The following is a 22,873-nucleotide window of genomic DNA, read 5'->3' on the forward strand; positions in this document are numbered from 1 at the left end:
GTCCCGTGGCCACTGCTGAGTTTTCCAAATTTGCTGGCATATTGAGTGCAGCACTTTCACAGCATCATCTTTCAGGATTTGAAATAGCTCAACTGGAATTCCATCACCTCCACTAGCTTTGTTCATAGTGATGCTTTCTAAGGCCCACTTGACTTCACATTCCAGGATGTCTGGCTCTAGGTCTGTGATCAAACCATCATGATTATCTGGGTCATGAAAATCTTTTTTGTACAGTTCTTCTGTGTATTCTTGCCACCTCTTCTTAGTATCTTCTGCTTCTGTTAGGTCCATACCATTTCTGTCCTTTATCGAGCCCATCTTTGCATGAAATGTTCCCTTGGTATCTCTAATTTTCTTGAAGAGATCTCTGTCTTTCCCATTCTATTGTTTTCCTCTATTTCTTTTCATTGACCGGCTGAGGAAGGCTTTCTTATCTCTTCTTGCTATTCTTTGGAACTCTGCATTCAGATGCTTGTATCTTTCCTTTTCTCCTTTGCTTTTTGCTTCTGTTCTTTTCACAGCTATTTGTAAGGCCTCCCCAGACAGCCATTTTTCTTTTTTGCATTTCTTTTCCATGGGGATGGTCTTGATCCCTGTCTCCTGTACAGTGTCATGAACCTCATTCCATAGTTCATCAGGCACTCTGTCTATCAGATCTAGTCCCTTAAATCTATTTCTCACTTCCACTGTATAATCATAAGGGATTTGATTTAGGTCATACCTGAATGGTCTAGTGGTTTTCCCTACTTTCTTCGATTTCAGTCTGAATTTGGCAATAAGGAGTTCATGATCTGAGCCACAGTCAGTTCCTGGTCTTGTTTTTATTGACTGTATAGACCTTCTCCATCTTTGGCTGCAAAGAATATAATCAATCTCATTTCGGTGTTGACCATCTGGTGATGTCCATGTGTAGGTGTTTGTTATGACCAGTGCATTTTCTTGGCAAAACTCCTTTAGTCTTTGCCCTGCTTCATTCTATATTCCAAAGCCAAATTTGCCTGTTACTCCAGGTGTTTCTTGACTTCCTACTTTTGCATTCTAGTCCCCTATAATGAAAAGGACATCTTTTTTGGGTGTTAGTTCTAAAAGGTCTTGTAGGTCTTCAAAGAACTGTTCAACTTTAGCTTCTTCAGCGTTACTGGTTGGGGCATAGACTTGGATTCCTGTGAAATAGAGTCATGGTCTCTTGCCTTTTTTTTTTAAGTCAGAATTCAATTTTATTTCACATTGATAGAAACCATGCAAAAGATTTACATTTTCTCACGTTACAATGAATGTTTCAATGGAATATTTCTTGATGTAAATTAGATTTCACTGATTTGTGTCAGTGCAGCAACAGTTTATATTCTTATAGGTAAAGTAAAATGATTTAGTGATTGTTTAAAAATTGTAAATGCAGGTATAAATATATGGCTTAATTATTAACATCATCTATAGTCCATACCAAATCATTTCTATCATCAAGTAGCACCCATTTGTGCCAATGCAGTCCTAATATTGTTCTAATCAGTTGGAATTCAGCAGAAAAATTAACAACAGTTCAGAAATATCAAGCATACATTTTTGCTGTATATTAAACTGTGTGGGAACTACACTATTTGTATTGAGTTCTGACTAAACAGATTTACCCAGAAATTTGTTTTCAAGTAATTTTAACCAATACTGTGAAAAATCTATTTAAAATCAAATAATTGCTACTTTTATGTTTGCACAAAAGCTAACTTTAAAAGATCATCTAACTACATGAAAATTTCAAATTAGTCCATTGGCAAATAAGAGTAAAGCAAAATTTTTGAATTGTTCATTTCCTGCTGTAGTTGGTTTCAAACCTATGTGCAAAATATGTAAATTCTATGCTATGAGGAAAATCACCTTAGAGCAAATCATCTTAGAAATTACCATTTTTAAGATCAGCCTTAAATATCAGAGAACATACTAGAATATGACCTAATTATTCTTTCACTTAATTACAAGAAAATACAGAATTATTCTCATTACCTGGACCGAAGATTCTAGTAACTCTGCAGGTCTAAACTGTAGCTAAAGATCCACTTTAAGTAGTGTAGAAACTCTGAAAGGATGTCCGGTTTCTTTCTGTCAGTAGAAATATATTTTCAGTGCCATCATGCATGTGATCCAGAATATTAAATTATAGCACATATTGACAGCAGGTGTCTGTGGCAAAGAGGAAATATTTGGTCTGTTGTGAAGGATAAAAATGAAGGAACACATTTCTTTTCTACAAAGAAAAAGTATTAAACAAAGTATATTCAGCAAAGAAAAAGCTGTTCCCCCAAAATAAAAGAGCCATTAATTGAAGAGAGCAATATTGCTCTTTATTGACACTTAGAAGCATTATCCCTTTTATTAGGAATAATGTAATAACACCTCATTCTTATTATGCATTATAATCATTATGTATATATGAACACATATATAAAAATACAGATACTGCATGGTGACTTGGCAGTTTGGGGTGTAAGCCCGTAGTCGTTAAGTCCCCACACACATAAACTATTTACATTTTAACTGCTCATTTATATCTGAACAAGTTTTAATTAAGCATGCTAATAATTTTCAAGTGATATAATAAAAAATCTGGTTGCAGTTATTTTATCATTTTGCTGAATTACATTTGGGAGAAAGAAGTTGGCTGCTTCTCTCTCTATTTTAATACTAGTGTATTCAATACCAGTGTATCAGGTAGTGTATACTGCTAGTTTAATACTAATGTATCCTGGACTATGTCATATACAAATATGTATATAGAAACTTCAAAGATCATTAATTTCCCATGAGGAGACTTTATTTAGCCTGTGTCATTGGTGTGTATTTGCAAAACATTTTAACACTGCAGACATTAGAGGTTTCAAGGTTGGGCACAGACAGGAGTGTGTATTCTAATGGACGATGCTGGTATGTACTTCTACACAAGGCCTCTTAGTGGCATTAGTCAATGGGAGGTAGGAGTTGACTGACGAACTGTTTGGTGTCCATCATCTCCTGTTGACATGAACTGTGCCTCAAGCCTCCATAGGTTTTGAAGGTTACATTGGCTGGATTTACCAATGGTTTTAGCTTTTCTGCAGTAAGAGCACCAGACATTAGGGGTACTAAAGGGTCCAGATCTCCATGGCACTGAAGAATAGAAATGTCTCTCCTCAAACCACTGATATGGGCCCTGTGGAAAGGAAGCCCAGAGCAGTGACAACCAGCCAGCTTCTGCTGTGTAGTCAGAGCCATGTACCATGGTAAAGCACCTCCCTAATCCTCCCCAAATAACTCTGTTAGAAGGATTGCTGTTCTTCATCTCTTGTGGAATGCTATTCTTCATGTCTTGCTCTGTCAAAGGTTTTACATTTTCTGCTGCTGCTTAGTTCCAGTTTCATCCTCCAGTGAATCGGGTGAAAGTCCAGTAATGTCAAACCAAGAAGGCATGACCATGTTCATATGTAATGTTACAGGCATAACTAGCACGTGCGGGCAGATGTATTTGGTGTGGACACTTCTGATCCCGGTGAAGGCTTCTGCCCATCCGTGCCCTGTATCTCCCAGTCCACAAAGGAAGATCACCGCAGCAGTGGCCTTCTGGGCAGCGGACATAATGGCAGGCAGCAGGGCCCATATATTATTGCCCTATACACGCCAGTTCCACTGATCACACATCTGAAGCAAAAGGCAGAGCGGGCATCCAGCCAGGCCAAAAGGCCTCTTGCTTTCTGATATTACAGAGCTACCTATCAGAATTAGTCTTTCTCCCCCAGTTTTCCTGATAAACAATTGACATACATCACTGTATAATTTTAAGGTATACAGCAAATTGGTTTGATTTACATATATTGTGAAATGATTACAATAGGTTCAGCGAACATCATCATCTCATTTAGATACAACAGAAAGAAGGAAGAAAAGAATAATGGGGAAAATTTTTCTCCTTAGAGTACTCTTGGTTTACTCTTAGAACTTTCCTGTGTGTCATGCAGCAATGTTAACTCTAGTCATGTTTTACATTACATCCATAGTACTCAATCATCTTATAACTGGAAGTTGGTACCTTTTAACCACCTTCCTCACACCCACCTCGTCCCTAACCATTACCTCTCATAACCACAAATTTGAGGACTCTTTTTCTATGAGTGTGGGTTTTATATTTGTCTTTTTTTTTGTTAGTTAAGATTCTACCTGTAAGTGAGATCATACAGTATTAGTCTTTTTCTGTCTGACTTATCTCAGTATAATACCTTAACGGTCCATCCAAGAGGTTGTAAATGGTAGGAGTTCCTCATTTTATGCCTGAATAATATTCCATTATATATATATATATCTCACAGCTTCTTTATCTGTTCATCCATTAGTGCACACTTAAGCTTCCATGTCTTGGCTGTTATAAATAATGCTGCTGTGAAAATGGGGTTTCAGATAGCTTTTTGAGTTAGTGTTTTTGTTTCCTTTGAATGTAGTCCCAGAAGTGGAATTTTTACTTTCTTGAGGAACCTCCATACTGTTTTCCATAGTGGCTGTACCAGTTTGGAGTCCCTCCAGCAGTGCACAAGGATTCCCTTGTCTCTACATCCTCACCAGCATTTGTTACCTCTTGTCTTTTTGATGATGGTCCTTCCAACAGTCATGAGATGCGATCTCATGGTGTTTTAATTTGTATTTCCCTGATGACTGGTGATGTTAAGCATCCTTTCATGTACTTGCTGACCACATATGTTCTTTGGAGAAATGTCTATTCAGGTCCTTTACCCATTTTGTACTTAGGTTATTATTATTATTTGCTATTGAGTTGTACAAGTTCTTTACGTGTTTTGGATATTAACCCCTTATCAGATATATGGTTTGCAAATATTTTTTCCCATTCTGTAGGTTGTCTTTTCACTTTGTTGATGGTTCCTTTTGCTTCAAGGAGTAGCATTACTTATTATTAGCACAGCAATGGATTTACTTATTGTTAATAAAACAAAGTTACTTATTAGAAATAAGTAAGTATTGGGTACTATGTGAACATTTAATAAGGAGCCTAACCTAGTCTAATTAGGAGATAGTCTTCTCAGGGAAATAGCTTAGGCCAATTCCTGAAAGTCTAAGAGTCATGCAGACAATGAGGAGAAAGTGAGGGAGCAGGGATTGTACCTTTCAGCACAGCATGTGTGAAGGCCTGGGCGCTGAAGAGAGTGTGGAAAGTTCTGAAGTGAACTTGAGAGGAATTGTTCAGTGTAGCTGAAGCAGAGGGTGCAGGAGTGATATTGGTGAGCATGCGTGGGCTGTACAGAAGTATGTAGTAGCAAGATGTTAAAGCCACAGTAAGCAGTTAGGCAGTAACCAGCAGGAAACCAATGAAGGGTTTTATTGAGAACAGTTGCTTTATTGAGCAACACTGAAGCAGTACTGGATAATTCAGTGATTAAAATATGATGTTTGGTAAGATGTGATTGAGATATCTTGGTGGTCTTTTCTAAGGAACTATCTGGTGGAAATGGAGAGAATTTATTATATTTACAAAAAATATCTAGGAGAATGGCTTGGAGAGAAAACTTGATGACTGATTCCAGTTTAAAGGTTTTTATTTTTTTAAGGGTCAAGGATCACTCTGAGATGTACAGTTTTTGGTCAGACAGATGGGTTCTGTTGCCGTATTTTTTGTTGTTGTTGTTGTTGCCATATTTTGAAATGGAAATTACAGGGGAAGGATCAGGTTTTGGGGAAGGGAAAGAGAGGGAATTCTGTTTACGAATTGTGGAATTTGAAGGCCTTATGAAACATCTAGGTGACCTTTGGGTTTATGAGTATGAAGCTCAGATGAGAGACCTAGGTTTGTTTAATGGATATAGAAGTCATCACTATACAGGATAGATATGATTTTAAGCTAAGCAGTATAACTTACTATTTCATTTTAAGAAGATATATACATACATATTGGTATATATGAATTAATATTTTGTAGTTATTTTGCCTCTCACTTTTGTTTTTATTTTTTAAAACAGTTCTGGACTCTTTCCTCTCCTTGCAAATGCTGCCATGTCAGTGAAACCAACATTGTTGAGTTTGTATGAGATATATTATCTGCCTTTGGGTAAAACACTGAAGCCTGGTCTACAAGGATTGCTAACTGGTATTCTTCCTGGCTTAGAAGAAGGATCAGAGTACTATGAGAGGTAAGATGCTACTGTTATTGCTGCAGCTAAGTAATCAAAGTCATGAATTTGTCAGCAAGCATCCTTAAGTCATTAATATTAACATCACAAAAACTGATTATTCTAAACACTTTAGTACCTGACCTGAAGATTTTTATAGCAAAAAAAAATTTTTTGTAGTGTATCTAATCTGCGTTATCACACTGAAAATATAGCTGGTAATAAGAATACAGACTTAGATAGCTAGACTGAGTTCAAATCCTAGTTCGGCAGATACTGTGTGAGCTTAGAAAAATTTTTTCAACATTTCTGAACTTTATTCAGTTTCCTCATCTATTAAAAAACATACCATTCATTGTGTTACTGTAATATTGAAATTACTTAGTCCAGTACTTCAGCACTTGTAAGTCACTTAAAAAATGGTGACTCATAATTTAAAATAATAATACAGTAGATAGGACATTTAGATTAATAAAAAGAATGGAAGATTGGGCAGTGTGCCATCCAGTTTTAAATTGTTAAAAATAGCCTGTCTCCAGGTACAGCACTCTTTGAGTAGCTATTGACACGGTACTCTTGCTATTTTAACTCTTCAAAGAAAATGAGTTGGTCTGTTTGAAGCTTATTATTATTTCTTTGGAAGTTAATAGTGGTATACAATGCTTGATAGCATTAAGTATCTTTAATATCTCTGTTACTGATATTCTTACCAAAAAGGAAATTATGAACTAAGATGTCAGAAATAGAAAATGCCAAACTTTCTTTATGAGTAGTCCTAATGATTTATATTTATATAATTTATTTAAAAAAATTACTCTATTTTTTGTATGTTCATCTGCTACCATAATGATGTAGGAATCTAACCCTGAAAATATTAGGTCACTCTTAAAAAGCTACTTTGAGAAAAAATTAATTTCCATTTCAGGACAATTTTAGAAACATGATGTGAGCTTATTTTATTCATTTATGAATCAGTTTTGTTTTAAATTGTTCTATTCTCTTAAGGGAAGCATAAAATTAATATGATTTTATAACTCTACTGCTGCTGCTGCTGCTAAGTCGCTTCAGTCGTGTCCGACTCTGTGCGACCCCATAGACGGAAGCCCACCAGGCTCCCCCATCCCTGGGATTCTCCAGGCAAGAACACTGGAGTGGGTTGCCATTTCCTTCTCCAAAGCATGAAAGTGAAAAGTGAAAGTGAAGTCGCTCAGTCGTATCCGACTCTCTGCGACCCCATGGACTACAGCCTACCAGGCTCCTCCATCCATGGGATTTTCCAGGCAAGAGTACCAGAGTGAGGTGCCATTGCCTTCTCCGTATAACTCTGCTAGTTATAATTAAAAATTTAACGTGGGGACTTTCCTGTTGTTCCAGTGGCTAAGATGCTATGCTCCCAATGCAGGAAGCCTGGGTTCGATCCCTGGTCCAGGAACTAGATCCCACATACTGCAATTAAAACATCCCTCATGCCATCAAATAAATAACAATAAAAATTTTTAAAATATAACATGGAAATTGAATAATGATCTTTATGACTATGATATCTGTATGATTTATCTTGTTATGTGTCTTAGTCCTTTTAGCTTGAAAGCCCTTTGGCTTTTTTTAAAAAAATACCACAGACTGAGTGCAAATTTATTTTCAGAAATTCAAAAATATTCAGAAATGCAAGAATTCAGAAATAAATTCAGAAATTTATTTCTCACCGTTCTTGATTCTGGCTGTCAGAATCAAAGTGGTAGCATGATCATGTTCTGGTGAGTGCCTTCTGCCTGATTCACAGCCAGCGCCTTTTACCTGTATCCTGACCTTCTGGAGGGGGCTGTGGAGCTCTGTTGGAATTTCTTTCATGAGAACACTAATCTCATTCATGAGGGTGCCCAAAGCCTCCATCTTCTAAAGCAGTCACTTCGGGGCATCAAGGTTTTAACATATAAATATTGAAGGGATAAAAACATTCAGATCATAGCATTATGTTTTGCCAGTTATTCAATACAAAAAGACGTGAAAACATGTTCTTTTAATGCATAAGTAGGTTGAGACCAGAAGAGATTACACTGTTAGTATTAAATCACATAGCAAGTAAACAGTAGAACTTCATCAGATTCTCTTGATTCTGAATCTGTTATACAACAGTGTATTAAATTTTTGTGTATTACTTTGTTTATCTTGAATAATACATCTTATATTTTGTCATAGCATAATTCATTCAAGTTGTTTTAAATTCAGTCAGTTCAGTTCAATTGCTCGGTCATGTCTGACTCTGCAACCCTATGGACTGCAGCACGCCAGGCTTCCCTGACCATCACCAACTCCCAGAGCTTATTCAAAATCATGTCTATTGAGTCAGTGAAGCCGTCCAACCATCTCATCCTCTGTCATCCCCTTCTCCTCCTGCCTTTCCCAGCATCAGGGTCTTTTCAAAAGAGTCAGTTCCCCATATCAGGTGGCCAAAGTATTGGAGCTTCAGCATCAATCCTTCCAAGGAATATTCAGGACTGATTTCCTTTAGAATTGTCTGATTTGATCTCCTTGCAGTCCAAGGGACTCTCAAGAGTCATCTCCAACACCACAGTTCAAAAGTATCAATTCTTGGGCGCTCAGCTTTCTTTATGGTCCAACTTCACATCCACACATGACTACTGGAAAAACCGTAGCTTTGACTAGATGGACCTTTGTCAGCAAATGTCTCTCTTTTTAATATGCTGACTAGGCTGGTCATAGCTTTTCTTCCAAGGAGCAAGTGTCTTTTAATGTCATGGCTGCAGTCACCATCTGAAGTGATTTTGGAGCCCAAGAAATAAAGTCTATCACTGTTTCTATTGTTTCCCCATCTATTTGTCATGAAGTAATGGGACCGGGTGCCATGATCTTTGTTTTTTGAATGTTGAGTTTTCAGCTAGCTTTTTCAGTCTCCTCTTTCACCTTCACCAAGAGGCTCTTTAGTTCCTCTTCGTTTTCTCCCATAAGGGTCGTGTCCTCTGCGTATCTGAAGTTATTGGTATTTCTCCCAGCAATCTTGATTTCAGCTTGTGCTTCATCCTGCCTGACATTTCGCATGATGTAAATTACGTAATATGATTTCCAAGAAAAGGAAATATCCTTTAAAATTTTGTAGAAAGTCAACAGAAGATATGTTCTTCTATGAAAAAAGTGAAAGTGAAGTAGCTCAGTTGTGTCGGACTATTTGCGACCCCATGAACTGTAGCCTATGAGGTTCCTTATTATTAACTAAAGTGTGGGTTTAACAGTTCCTTGAGGTAGGTGGGACTTGTGGAGGTGTTTTTGTTGTTATCTTTTTTACAGCTGAGGAAACTGAACTCAAGAAAGACTAAGTGATTTCCCTGAATTACACAGGAAGCCAGTGATGGAACCAGAACTTATACCCAGCCCTCTGACTCTGACCTGTTTGGTTCTTCCCATCCACCCCACTTGTGTCCAGGGCAGAACATACGACTACAGCAAGGATGCTTTTGTACATTCTGGGAGAGTATAATGGTTTATGCTTAACAGTGTGAAGCTAAATGTTTCCCCTCTCAAAGCACTTTATTTTGTACCTCAGAACAAACACTTTACTGGAAAAGGTTGCTGCTGCAGTGGACCAGTCAGCCTTCTACAGTGCCCTCTGGGGTAGCCTTCTCACCAGTCCTGCTGTGCGTCTGCCTGGAATCACCTATGTTCTTGCCCACTTGAACCGGAAGCTTTCCATGGAAGATCAGCTTTATATAATTGGCAGTGATATTGAGCTAATGGTAGGTCTACACGTGTTTGCTCATTTAACTAATATTTCTTCACAGCCAGATACTGAGAATCGTGCCACAAATGATGTTCTTGTTTTCATGAGTCTTATATTTTTCATCAAGGAAACTTAAAGACCAAAATAGTCACATTATTGATTTGAGAAATTTCAAGTTTTTTTCTTTTTCATAGAAAAGGGATTGTCATTTATATGTTATCTTCATTATCTATCAGTCAAGCAAATAAATGGTCTTTATTACCATGTTGCTAACTGATCAGATCATTGTTTACATAGCCACATTCATTTTATTATTCTAAAGTGAACCTTCTCTTGGATCATAGCTTTCTTCATAGGAAAGACAGATTTTAGACCAAGTAATAGGCCAGATTCTGTATGGGATTTGTGCAAAAGAAGGTATTACTAAAGCAGACAGTGAAAGATAGTTGGAAAAATTCACATCGATTGCTTGCTTATACTTTTTAATTTAAAAATTAAGAACAGAAGGAAACCATTTATGCCTATAGAGTGTGTACTCTTAAAATGAACAATGAATGGAAAAACAAGAAAACCCTAGATGGTCCTTTTGAAAAGTTTCAAATAAAACTTTGTGATTACTCATCCTTTCCTTTCTCCCCATGTAATTATGAACTGGCAGATTTTTATACATATTTTGGTTATATTAAAGTATAATTAGCATACATTGAAATTAACTCATCTTATGTGTACAGTTGTATGAATTTGACAAATACATACAGACAAGCAACCAATACTATAAAATCAAGATAAAGAATATTTCCATCACCCCCAAAAGTTCTTCTGTGTCCATTTGCAGTCTCTCCCATTCCCCTACACCCCCAGGCCCTTGGAAACACTGCTCTATTTTCTTTTCCTCTAGATTGTGCTTTTCACAGAATGTTACATAAGTAGAATCATGCAGTGTTAGCCGTTGTCTGATGTCTTTCATTTTGTATAACACATTTGAGAGTCATCCATGTTTTGCATATGTCAATATGTATCAGTAATCTCTTATATTGCTATCTAGTATTTTATGAATGTACACAGTTTGTTCATTCAGTGATTAACAAACATTTGCATTGTTTCCAGTTTGGGGCCATTAAGAATAAAACTAATAATATAAACATTTACATACAGTTATTTGTACAGATATATGTTCTTTTTTTTTCCCCCTACTCAGAACTATTTTTTTTAAACTTTAAAAGTCAAGACACAACTGAGTGTCTGAGCACATGATAGTTGATTTACAATATTGTGTTCTTTTCAAATGTGCAGCAAAGTGATTCAGTTATACATATACATGTATCTATTCTTTTTCAAATTCTTTCCCCATTTAGGTTATTACAGAATATTGAGTTCCCTGTGCTATATAATAGGTCCTTGTTGGTTATCTATTTTAAATATAATAGCGTGTATACGTTAATCGAAACCTCCTAATTTATCCCTCCCCACTTTGGTAACCATAAGATTGTTTTCTAAGTCTGTGAATCTGTTTCTATTTTGTAAATACGTTCATTTGTGTCATGTTTTAAAAGATTCTGCATATAAGTGATGTCATATGATATTGGTCTTTGACTTGCTTCACTTTGTATGATAATCTCTGGGTCAGTGCATGTTACTGCAGATGTCATCATTTCATTCTTTTTTTCTGGCTGATAGTGTTTCTTTGTATATATATGTACCACATCTTTAAACAGACATTTTTCTTGAGAAAATAAATACCTAGGAATGGAATTCTTGGCTCATATGGTAAATATGTTTAACTTTTTAAAATAACATTGAGGTATAATTCGCGTGCTGTGAAATTTATCCTTTTGCATTGTATAATTCAGTGGTTTTTAGTGTATTCACAGAGTTGTACAGCTATCACCATTATCTAATTTGAGAACATTTTAATCACCCCAGAAAGAAACTCCATCTATACCCATTAACCTCATCACAATTTCTCTTCACTCCTGTCTCTAGCAACCATTGATCTATTTTCTGTTTCTGTCAGATCAGATCACATCAGTCGCTCAGTCGTGTCCGACTCTTTGCGACCCCATGAATCACAGCACACCAGGCCTCCCTATCCATCACCAACTCCCGGAGTTCACTGAGACTCACGTCCATCGAGTCAGTGATGCCATCCAGCCATCTCATCCTCTGTCATCCCCTTCTCCTCCTGCCCCCAATCCCTCCCAGCATCAGAGTCTTTTCCAATGAGTCAACTCTTCACATGAGGTGGCCAAAGTACTGGAGTTTCAGCTTTAGCATCATTCTTTCCAAAGAAATCCCAGGGCTAATCTCCTTCTGAATGGACTAGTTGGATCTCCTTGCAGTCCAAGGGACTCTCAAGAGTCTTCTCCAACACCACAGTTCAAAAGCATCAATTCTTCGGTGCTTAGCCTTCTTCACAGTCCAACTCTCACATCCATACATGACCACAGGAAAAACCATAGCCTTGACTGGACGAACCTTTGTTGGCAAAGTAATGTCTCTGCTTTTGAATATGCTATCTAGGTTGGTCATAACTTTCCTTCCAAGGAGTAAGCGTCTTTTAATTTCATGGCTGCGGTCACCATCTGCAGTGATCTTGGAGCCCCAAAAAATAAAGTCTGACACTGTTTCCCCATCTATTTCCCATGAAGTGATGGGACCGGATGCCATGATCTTCATTTAGATTTGCTTAGTTTGCACATTTTGGATATTAAATTCTTATCATACATATGATTTCAAAATATTATCTCACATTCTGTGAATTGTCTTCTCACCTTCCTGATAGTATGCTTTAAAGCACAGAAATTTTAATTTTGATCATATCCAATTTACCCATTTTCTTTTTTGTCATTTGTTGCTGATAGATATATCTAAGAAATTGTGTCCAAGATCAAACAGATTTACTTCTATATTTTCTTCTAATACATTTTTTATAAGAAACTACCAAACTGTCTTCCAATGTATTATTACATTTCCTTTTAATAACTTAATGGAAGTGTTAAAGAAATCATTGTTTAAATTTTCTTTCAAAAATAAGTGTCATAACTGGAAAATAATTTACAGTACTTCACAGAGGACTAACATCATTATTCAAAAAGCTACATAAATTAATTAGTAAATGTTAATCAAGTAGAACAATGGATTTGAAATGAATCTTAACCTAAGGAAATAAAAATAATTCAAAGATATTAAAAACATTCTCAACATTATTTATAATAAGAGAAGCAAGAGTTTAAACTATATCAAGGTACCCTTTTTCATGTATTAGATTCACAAAAACAAAAAATGTGCAGGTAAACACAAGAGAGCAAATTGTCACACATTGCTGGTGAGAATATAAATATGCAAAACCTTAAGGGAAAACATTACTTTATTTAAATTGTAACAGCATATATTCCAAGGTATGGCAATTCTGCTTTGAAAGATTTGTCCTATGGGTGTGCTTGTACATTATATGTCTATTGCAACATAAATTATAATAGTAAATGATATAAATAGTATAAATGTCTATCATTAGGAGCCTAGTTAGATTAAGATTAATCTATGAAAGGAAATATTTCTCTAGCTATAAAAACTGTAACTCTTTGTAGTGTTAAGGAAAGCATTTCAGAATGTGCTGTTAAATGAAACAAGGCAGAGTTTGTGATATATGCATGCATGTTATTTACTTATATTTGAAGAAAATATTCACTAGTCTTGATTGCTTGCACAAAGAAAATTGGGTAATTAAAAACAGATGGGAGAGAACTTTTGGCTGTGTACTTTTTAGTTATTCTTAATTTTGAACTATTATAATATGTTTACCTATCCAAAGCAATGTCAGTATGTATAATTAGCGGTTACAAAATAAATTTGAAAACATATTTTTATTTTTTAGGGAAAACTGAAGCATTGTCACATTTTCATGGTAACTATTTCCCAAGGTAATACACAATAAATACTAAAGGCTCTCTTATTTTAGGTAGAAGCAGTAAGTACTTCGGTGCAGGATTCAAGTGTGCTCGTCCAGAGAAGCACACTGGACCTCATACTCTTCTGTTTTCCGTTCCACATGAGTCAGGTAAAACATTAATGCCAGTTTCAATATAAGGCATTCTTTGGAAATTCAGATTCCTAATCTGTTGTTATTTTTAAAATTATATTTAAGTTGGATTCTCTTGTTTTATCAACCAGCAAGTACATAGAAAACATATTTCCTTTTTAAGGAATGGACTTTCTGAAATTTGGGGGGAAACAAGATTTATTGATTTGGGTAAAAATATGGAAAGTGAAATAGATTATTTCATACCTTAAAAAAAAAGTTCTAACCTATCAAAAGCAAGAGGTACTATATTCATTGCTAGCTGTGAGTGAGCCACAGCTCACTCTTGAGACCTTCTGCCCAGCTGTTATTTGTTGTCTTAATGTAATTTTTTCCTGGTTTGGTGATTGTGGGGATGTGTGTCAGACCATTAGCAGAGTTGGCTATAATTTGAAAGCTAAATATCTAGTTGCTCCGACATTCTCTAGTACAGTTGAACCTTGAACAAGTGTTTGAACTTCACGAGTCCACTTATACACAAATTCTGTCCAGTAGTAAGCACTATAGTACCACAGGATCCATGGTTGTTTGAATCAGGGATGTGAAGCTGCAGATACGGAGGTCCAACTAAAATTATCCTTGAATTTTTTCCATTAGCTGTCAGTTCCCCTTAACCTCCTCATTGTTCATGGGTCACCTGTGCTTTCATAATAGATGAGAACAGCTCACTTAAATCATAAATGAAGCTGGAACTTAATTGAATCAGTATCCTGATTTTTAAGGAAGTCATCTAAATTATTTTGAGTTGTAAACTCTGATGAACAAGTTTGAACAGCAATGTGTAAGTATTCAGAATGGTGTTGCTACATGCCTAACAAATGTAATATGAAGAAGTTATACCTTGGAAAAGTAAGTTTATTTCGCAAACATCATTAGCAGAAAAGACCATTATTTGGGGCTTTGTAAGAGCTGTTAATAGATAACTAGTGCGTTTTCATTACGACTGGCCATGCTCAAATTTTTCCTTATTACTTTATTCAGTTTGAAATTGAGTTGTTAATAATTGAAGAATTTTACACTTTATTGCCTTTACCGCTCCTAGTAGTAGGAACAGTATGTTACTACATACTGTAACAGTATGTTATAGGGGTAAGTCATAAACTACCCCTAGTTTCTATTTTAAGACTTGCCATCCTTAAGCCAGGGGCATTTGTTCTGCCTCTGACTTTTCACTGAAACGCCTGCTGGGACATATCAGGATAATCTAAACTTACACTGTAGAGGTGGGCAAACCGCTCACAAGGTAAAAATGATTTTCTACTTTTTAAAATGCTCATAAAAGAAAACAAAGAAGAATATGACAAAGAAACATGTGGCTCAAAAGCCTAAAATGTTTATTATCTGGCCCTTTGTTGAAAAAACTCATTAACTTTTACTCTTAAGCATTCCCATTGCTTTCTTCCCTTTGAAACATTCAGCAGTCTTAGTCCTTCGGTATACTGATAGAGGATTGAGCAAGACCTAAAGAATTAAGTCATGGTAGAGTTCACTTGAGAAGAACGTGTAATCTCAGTGGACTAGTATTTCTCAACCTTTTTCCAACAAGAGCTTCCTTCAGAACTTGCTTACTCTACCACTTCTGTATCCCTACCAGCCAAGAAGATTTTCTTCTGGCTTCCTTCTGTACAATTTGCATTATGAAAACAATAGCTATGTTGAATATGTTTCTTAAAAAGTACATACTCTACCCAGACCCAATTCTCTCTCCCCCATTACCATACCATATTATTAGATTACCTGAGAAAAAGGATCAAAGGATCATGACAAAGTAATCTTTCTTCCCCACTTCCCTCCTTTCCATGTCTTGCCTATAATAAACTCATAACCAGTATCGGTTGTATTTGTAGTTGAAGAGAGCCTTCATTACCTTATCCCAAAAAGAGTGCTGTTAGGAGTGTTAGCACTTGCCAAGTTTGCTAGACTCTTTTTATTTTTCTTTTTTTTACGGAAAGTTCCCAGGTGGCTCTAGCAGTAAAGAACCTGCTTGCTAGTGCAAGAGATGTAAGAGGCGGATTCAATCCCTGGGTCAGGAAGATCTCCTGGAGGAGGGCAGGCTACCCACTCCAGCATTCTTGCCTGGAGAATTCCATGAACAGAGAAGCCATGGTGGGCTAAGGTCCATAGGTTGCGAAGAGTCAGTCACAGTGAAGTGACTTAGCATGACCCGAATCTCTAGAAGTTACACCTTTAATTGAGATTGTAGCAAAATCCATGTTAGAAATATGTGGTGATGTCAGTAATAACCAAGAAGTGACTTCTTTCTTTCTCAAGGATGTTTTTCCTCTCAAAATAAGATTGGAAGACATTCAGGATCTTGTGACAATATCTATAATGTATATATCTGAGATTAAATAGATTAGCAGTTCTTTGGTTTCATGGCCCCATTACACTCTTTAAAAATATTGAGAACCCTAAAAATTCTTTTGCTTTTATAGGTTAGATCTATGTTTATCATATTAGAAATTAAAACTGATAAATATAAAATATTTAAATATTAAATATTAAAATTTAAATTCACTTAAAAATAATAACAAGATTATCACATTATAACAAATAGTATTAAAGTATCTTCTAACACATTAAAAATTATTACATTAGTACTGCTTATGTTTTGTAAATCTCTTTAGTGTGTGGTCTAACAGAAAGCAGAATGCTGGTATCTACTTTGACATTCACTCTGTTGTGGTTTTTTTTTTTTTTTTTTTTTGATTAAAGTATCTGAATTAAGTTAGAGCTCATACAGATACTAGTTGGAAAAGGAGAGTACTTCAATAGTCTTTTTTTGTTAAAATAGTATATTCTTCTTTGGTGCTTTCCAAAACTTGAGAAGCTATAGTTTTTTTAAAAAAAACTAGTTGTAATATGAAGTCAAAAACCATATCAGTGAACTTTTCATAGTCTGTTTGATTAAAACCCACTGGTCTTACACTTTGAATGTATCTTGTACCATATATGCTTTTGTAACATCACAGTTGGCTGTTTGGAAAGTGTTGTTTTATTGAACTTTTTGTGTCTCTCAAGTGCTCACACTTGGGCTTCCCTGGTAGCTCAGTTGGTAAAAAGATCTGCCTGCAGTGCAGGAGACCCGGGTTTGATCCCTGGATTGGGAAGATCCCTTGGAAAAGGAAATGGCAACCCACTCCAGTATTCATGCTTGGAAAATCCTATGGACAGAGGAGCCTGGCGGGCTACAGTCCATGGGGTTACAAGATTTGGACACAACTTAGTGACTAAACCACGAAGTGCTAACACAGCAATAAATGATCACGTTTACTAGCATGACCACTGATCTCATCAGTAAGTTTGTTAGGTATTGCAAGCTTTCAAGTCAGTTCACTTCAGTATAATTTCAATCCAAATACAGATTTTCCAAAATCTAATTTTCTCTTGGAAGCTCAGATTTTATTATTTGTAACAATGAATATTGTTTTCCTTGAAGTGATAGGCTCACTTTGTTTATTTTTGAGAAAGTTTCTGCCAAGTGTCCAAGCCTGAAGAATCGTAGATCATGTCAGTCTTCTTTCAGGTGAAAGTAGAATGACAGAAGCTGGTAGTTCACCTCACAGTTCACATAGTCACAGAAGGGTTTTCCCCTGAGACATCCATCATGCTTCAGTTTACAGAAGGAGCGCTTTATGTGTGCTCCTGTCATTGCATGGAATAGTGCAGAATACAACATGAATTTGAGTCAAACATTTAATGCAATAAATGTTTGTTTAATCAGCAGCATTCTTAAGTGAAACTGACTTTTCTTCTTTTTTAATTTTTACTGAAAATACGTGACAGTAAAAAATACAATGACTGAAAGTACAGTGGCTGCCACTGCTGGCGCTGTTTCTGTTTGTGCTAAGATGCGAGCGGTTTTACCCACTATTGCATGAACAGAGCAAATGTTAACACGTACAAAAGGCAAATACCGACTTGGTATTGTGTTATAAATATTTTCTTTACCTTGTGAGCCTCCCGAAAGGGTCTTAGAGATCTCCAGGAGTCTGGGGACCACCGTTTGAGAATTGCTTAGATTAATAGAAGATATCTGTGTTCCAATGAGTAACAGTATTCTAACAGCTCTTGATCTGTGTTCTTTAGCATGTCAGTTATTTCTCTAAGATTCCTTTAAAATAAGTAAGCTGGGTCAATCCCTTTCTACTAATGTCTGTCAAAAAGCATGGTGTAGTAAAAAGTTGCGTAGTCTGATTAAGGAGAGGTGCATCCTCAAGCAGCTGGGGCATTAACCAGGCATTTAAGTGCTTTGGCCCTGTGAGGGGCTCTGGTCCTTTATTCTAAAGTGGTTGTGAGACTAGTAGATTTCTACCTTACCTTGTAATGCTCACATTCCAAAATTCTAAAGCGACTATCTAGTGATATTCTTAAAATTGACAGCAATTTAATTAACTGCTTTCTTTTTCTCTTTGAACTTTAACCCTTTTAGCTAAAACCAGATCTCCTTTAGTAAATCATATTTTAAACATCCAATTATGGCTATTAGGAAAGAGGCAAAAAAAATATACTATTTCTCTTTAAAAAACCTGGAGTAAGATGAAAAAAAATTAAAATTTGTTAAAGCTGGGTGATGGGTTCAAAAAGGGGTCATTTATATTGTTTCCTGTATTTCTCTATGTTTGAAATACTACAGATCAAAAATTTTAGAAAGAACAAGAAATGAAAAACTTAGAATTGATGAAAACAGTGGAGTTCTAAAGAGTGTGTAGTCAGTGTTGATACCACTGAAGACATAGTCTTCTCTTGTGTCTATCCCTTCCTGCTCCATTTTCTTGGTTTTCTGTCTGATTTTGCTACTGTTGGATAGGATTAAGAACTTTAAAATGGAGGTTAAAATAATTCAGTTATAGTTTTAGCTATGCAACTAAATAACTGTTACCCACCTTTTCTTATTGTTTCCTAATCTGTAAAATATAAGTAATAATTCCTCTGTTCGGAAGATCTCATGAGATAATGTTGTATGAAAGTACCTCATAAGCCCTAAAGTTCTGAACATATTGTGAGGTATTATTTTTTTTAAAGAGGAAAAAAATGTGATATGTTTTTATATGTGATTAAGTACAACCACATTCCCAACTGTTGCAGGCCACTCGACCAGATATGATCCGGATCTTGTCGGCAGCGCTGCACGTAGTCCTGAGGAGGGATATGTCCCTGAACCGAAGACTTTATGCCTGGCTTCTCGGTAGGTGTTTGATGTGTGTGGTCTTATCTGGGCAAAGGATGAAGGGAACATTTCCATACATAAGTATTATCAAGTTTATGTATGTCCTAAATGAAGAGACTAAAATTTACTTAAATAGACAACAGTAAAACAAACAAACAAAAAAAACAGTGATTAGCGTATGATATGAAGAAATCTCAAAAGCTTCTTAGTTGAAAAAGCTATTTCAATCTATGGATCATGTTCCCTTTGCCAAGATTTTTTTTTTCTCCTTATAAATTGAAGCTGTTATACTATTAAGTATGTAGACAAAGAAGAATAAATTCATAATCACAATTATGACGTAATATCCAAAACTTGAATCAGGACTTATACTACTGTCCCACACGTGGTACCTTCTCCCACTCAGGCAGTAAGTTACTGTGGACACTTTGTTTTTCTGTACTTTTTGTGAATGTTTGGCCTGTCTTTACGACTCTACTGCCCAGAGTGAGAAGACACAATACAACTCATTTTTAATTTTCTGATTCTTCAGTTATTTCACTGTTCGAAAAAAACAAGATAATTCTGAAAGTATACTATGATACTCACTTATGTATTGAATTGGTTTCCCTTTATTAAACTATCTAAAATGATCTCTCTTGCTGACATTGATTGGGCTACTAATTGGTAAGTGTTTGGTGCTGTTTCCGATATATTTGTTGTTTTGGTATTTACTGAACAACAGTTTTAAGAATTCAGTTTTAATTTATTTTACACTTTGTTTCCATGGAGGTTTTGATAACAACGGTGCTATCATAGGACCCAGAAGCACAAGACACAGTAATCCTGAAGAACATGCCACTTACTATTTTACTACCTTTTCAAAAGACTTGTTGGTTCAGGTAATGGAGCTTTCTTTTTTTTTTTTTTGTTACTCTATGACCACTGTAGTTACTCAATAAGTAATCTGTATGTCAAAGTCCTGCCTTCAATGAATTAATTTACAGTTGAAGGGGTGGAGATAAGACTCACAGACCTCCTAAGAATGACTGTAACAAGCCAATGACTACAGTAAAATGAGTAAGTTATGGTAAGCTAGACTTACTTCTGTGTAAGTCCTGAGATCTTTTTTTCATTTACTTTGTTTTCCTGACTTCATTATAACATAATTGCAGCCTCTTACCTGTCTGCCCCTGTAAAAGTTGGAACTGTTCCAAAAATAAGTGAGCGCCTGTGTTACTTACTCTGAAATTCCAGGGAAATTTAGGTCGAAACAGGAATCTCAATGTGGTACAACTACTATTATGATGGAAATGTTACAATGATCCATAGGTTTATTTCATATTATTTTTTACTTCAATTATGTTTATTCAAGATATCTCCAAATAAACTGAGGAAATACATGGTATCTGAAATATTTTGAAATGAGTGAGGTTATAAGAATACAGTTTTGAGTTATCGAAGGGAAAATAATGGTGTAATAGCGATACTACCATGATAACAGGCAGAATTTAGGGCATGTTGACTGTCAAGAGAAGTGATTTTATCTTTTAGGAAATCAAATTCATAAATTTATTTTTCTAAATTTTCTTTAATTTTTCACCTTCTTTCTAGAGACAATGTAAAGCACTTTCTTTCAAGACAAATGAATATAATTATTTCCCCCCCAGCCAAGGAAAAAAAGCCAGCTTTGGCAAAAGAGCTTCAGAAAAACAATAGGAGATAAAAATCTCTGTTTACATATGGTTGTATGTAAAAAAAAAAAAAAAAATTTTTTTTTTTTTTTTTTTAAGAAAAAACCCTTTAAATTTGTTTACTTAAATGACTAATATACTTTTTCTTTTTTGAAGGCAATGGTGGGAATCTTACAAGTGAATGTATTTGGAGAAGAGAGTACTCTAATGCAGGATTTAAAACCTTTTCGTATTTTAATCAGTTTACTGGACAAACCTGAGCTAGGTAATATATGCTATCCTAAGGCATAAGATCACATGTGGTTGTTTTGTATTGCTGCATAATAAAAATAAGACAAAGTAATACTTAGAAAAATTTTCGTATTTTGAGATGACCTATAAATACAGGTTCTCAATAATTCCTTGCTAAAATTTGCTCTGAAACAGAGGTCCCCAGCCTCCAGAATCTAATGCCTGATGGTCTGAGGTGGAACTGATGTAATCATAATAGAAATAAAGTACACAGTAAACTTAACGCACTCGAGTCATCCCAAAACCATCCCTCCTCCCCCCCAACCATCTGTGGAAAAATTGTCTTCCACAAAACTAGTCCCTGGTGCCAAAAAGATTGGGGACCACTGCTCTAGAACATTAAGATACAGATATACATTCAATTCGGAGAAGACAATGGCACCCCACTCCAGTACTCTTGCCTGGAAACTCCCATGGACAGAGGAGCCTGGTAGGCTGCAGTCCATGGGGTCGTGAAGAGTCGGACACGCCTGAGCGACTTCACTTTCACTTTTTCACTTGCCTGCATTGGAGAAGGAAATGGCAACCCACCCCAGTGTTCTTGCCTGGAGAATCCCAGGGACGGGGGAGCCTGGTGGGCTGCCGTCTATGGGGTCACACAGAGTCGGACACGACTGAAGCGACTTAGCTTATACATTCAACTTATGTGTTATCATACGTCTACCCTGTACTACGTAGGTAGCAGGGTCACTTTAAAGATGCTATCTAAGCTCCTCAATCCTGGCTAAGTTACTGAAATCAAAACACTGATGATCTGTCATGATTGTCTTATAATTCCCAGAATTCAAGGACTTAGGCAAAATATTTTAGTCATATCCCTCAACTTTCTTCCCCACATCCTGTTTTTTTGTGTTTTCCCTTTCTTCATTGTATATTTCTTATATATTTGATCTATTGGGAAGGCAGTTATGGCAGCTGGTGCAGAAATTAAGAAAAGCCTGGGCAAAATAAAATGAAATAATAAGATGTAATTTTATTAAATTATATATAGGCATTTTAGAAAATAAGCATAAGTTGTCCTACCAACTCTTAAAATAAAAATGAAAAAATTTAAGTATAAAGATAACTTGAGTTGTACCAATGGCTTTGATAGTTAATCTTAACTATTAATGTGATAATAGATGAAGTTCAGAAAATTTTTTAAGATTGGTATCTCTTACAGCAATAAAGGTTAGCCTTGTAAATTTTTTTATTATTTTAATTAATAATAGTAATATAATTTACATTAATTGAATACCCATTATATTCTGGAAACTATGCTATCTATCTTACAAAATTTTTCCTAACCCTTAATACTGATAGTCCTATAAGTTTATTCTTATTATCCTCATTCTACATGAAGAAATTAAAATTCAAAGGAGTTTAAATTGTCCAAGCTGAAAGAGCTTTTAACTGGCAAAACCAATTTTCCTGATTCTGTAATTTCTAAATAAACATTTGTTCAGTTATTTACTATTTTGTGTTAGCTTCTCAGGATGTGAAGTTTAGTTTTACTTCTGGAAAAAACATTATTTTTTCAAAATACTTCTTTTAAAGCATACTTTAATTGTGTCAATTTGTAGATAATCATGATTTATAATGTTAATTATAATCTTTAATATGTGTATTAATTTTAGGACCTGTAATCCTAGAAGATGTCCTAATTGAAGTGTTTAGAACGTTATATTCTCAGTGCAAAGCAGAATTGGATCTTCAAATGGAACCACCCTTCAGCAAAGATCATGCTCAGTTAAGCAGGTAGATTACCAAAAAATTAAGCACGACACAAAGATCCTCATTTACTAATAC

The 22,873-nt window shown here is 35.6% G+C and overlaps 1 protein-coding gene and 1 pseudogene across 8 annotated transcripts in view; one reads left to right on the top strand and one right to left on the bottom strand.

The window, feature by feature from the left end:
- Positions 1-22,873, top strand: part of DOP1A (DOP1 leucine zipper like protein A) — a 125,184-nt gene that overhangs the window by 49,290 nt on the left and 53,021 nt on the right. For all 8 annotated transcript variants that reach the window (XM_070795785.1, XM_070795786.1, XM_070795787.1 and 5 more), the window contains 7 exons: positions 5,988-6,158; positions 9,700-9,889; positions 13,832-13,930; positions 19,040-19,139; positions 19,893-20,002; positions 20,951-21,059; positions 22,702-22,822. In XM_070795785.1, the coding sequence (XP_070651886.1) occupies positions 5,988-6,158; positions 9,700-9,889; positions 13,832-13,930; positions 19,040-19,139; positions 19,893-20,002; positions 20,951-21,059; positions 22,702-22,822 (900 nt within the window). The remainder of the gene's footprint in view (positions 1-5,987; positions 6,159-9,699; positions 9,890-13,831; positions 13,931-19,039; positions 19,140-19,892; positions 20,003-20,950; positions 21,060-22,701; positions 22,823-22,873) is intronic.
- Positions 2,950-3,450, bottom strand: LOC109563740 (acyl-protein thioesterase 1 pseudogene; annotated as a pseudogene).

The sequence above is a fragment of the Bos indicus genome, chromosome 9 (genome assembly GCF_029378745.1).
Source record: "Bos indicus isolate NIAB-ARS_2022 breed Sahiwal x Tharparkar chromosome 9, NIAB-ARS_B.indTharparkar_mat_pri_1.0, whole genome shotgun sequence".
In the NCBI taxonomy this organism is placed as follows: Eukaryota; Metazoa; Chordata; class Mammalia; order Artiodactyla; family Bovidae; genus Bos; species Bos indicus.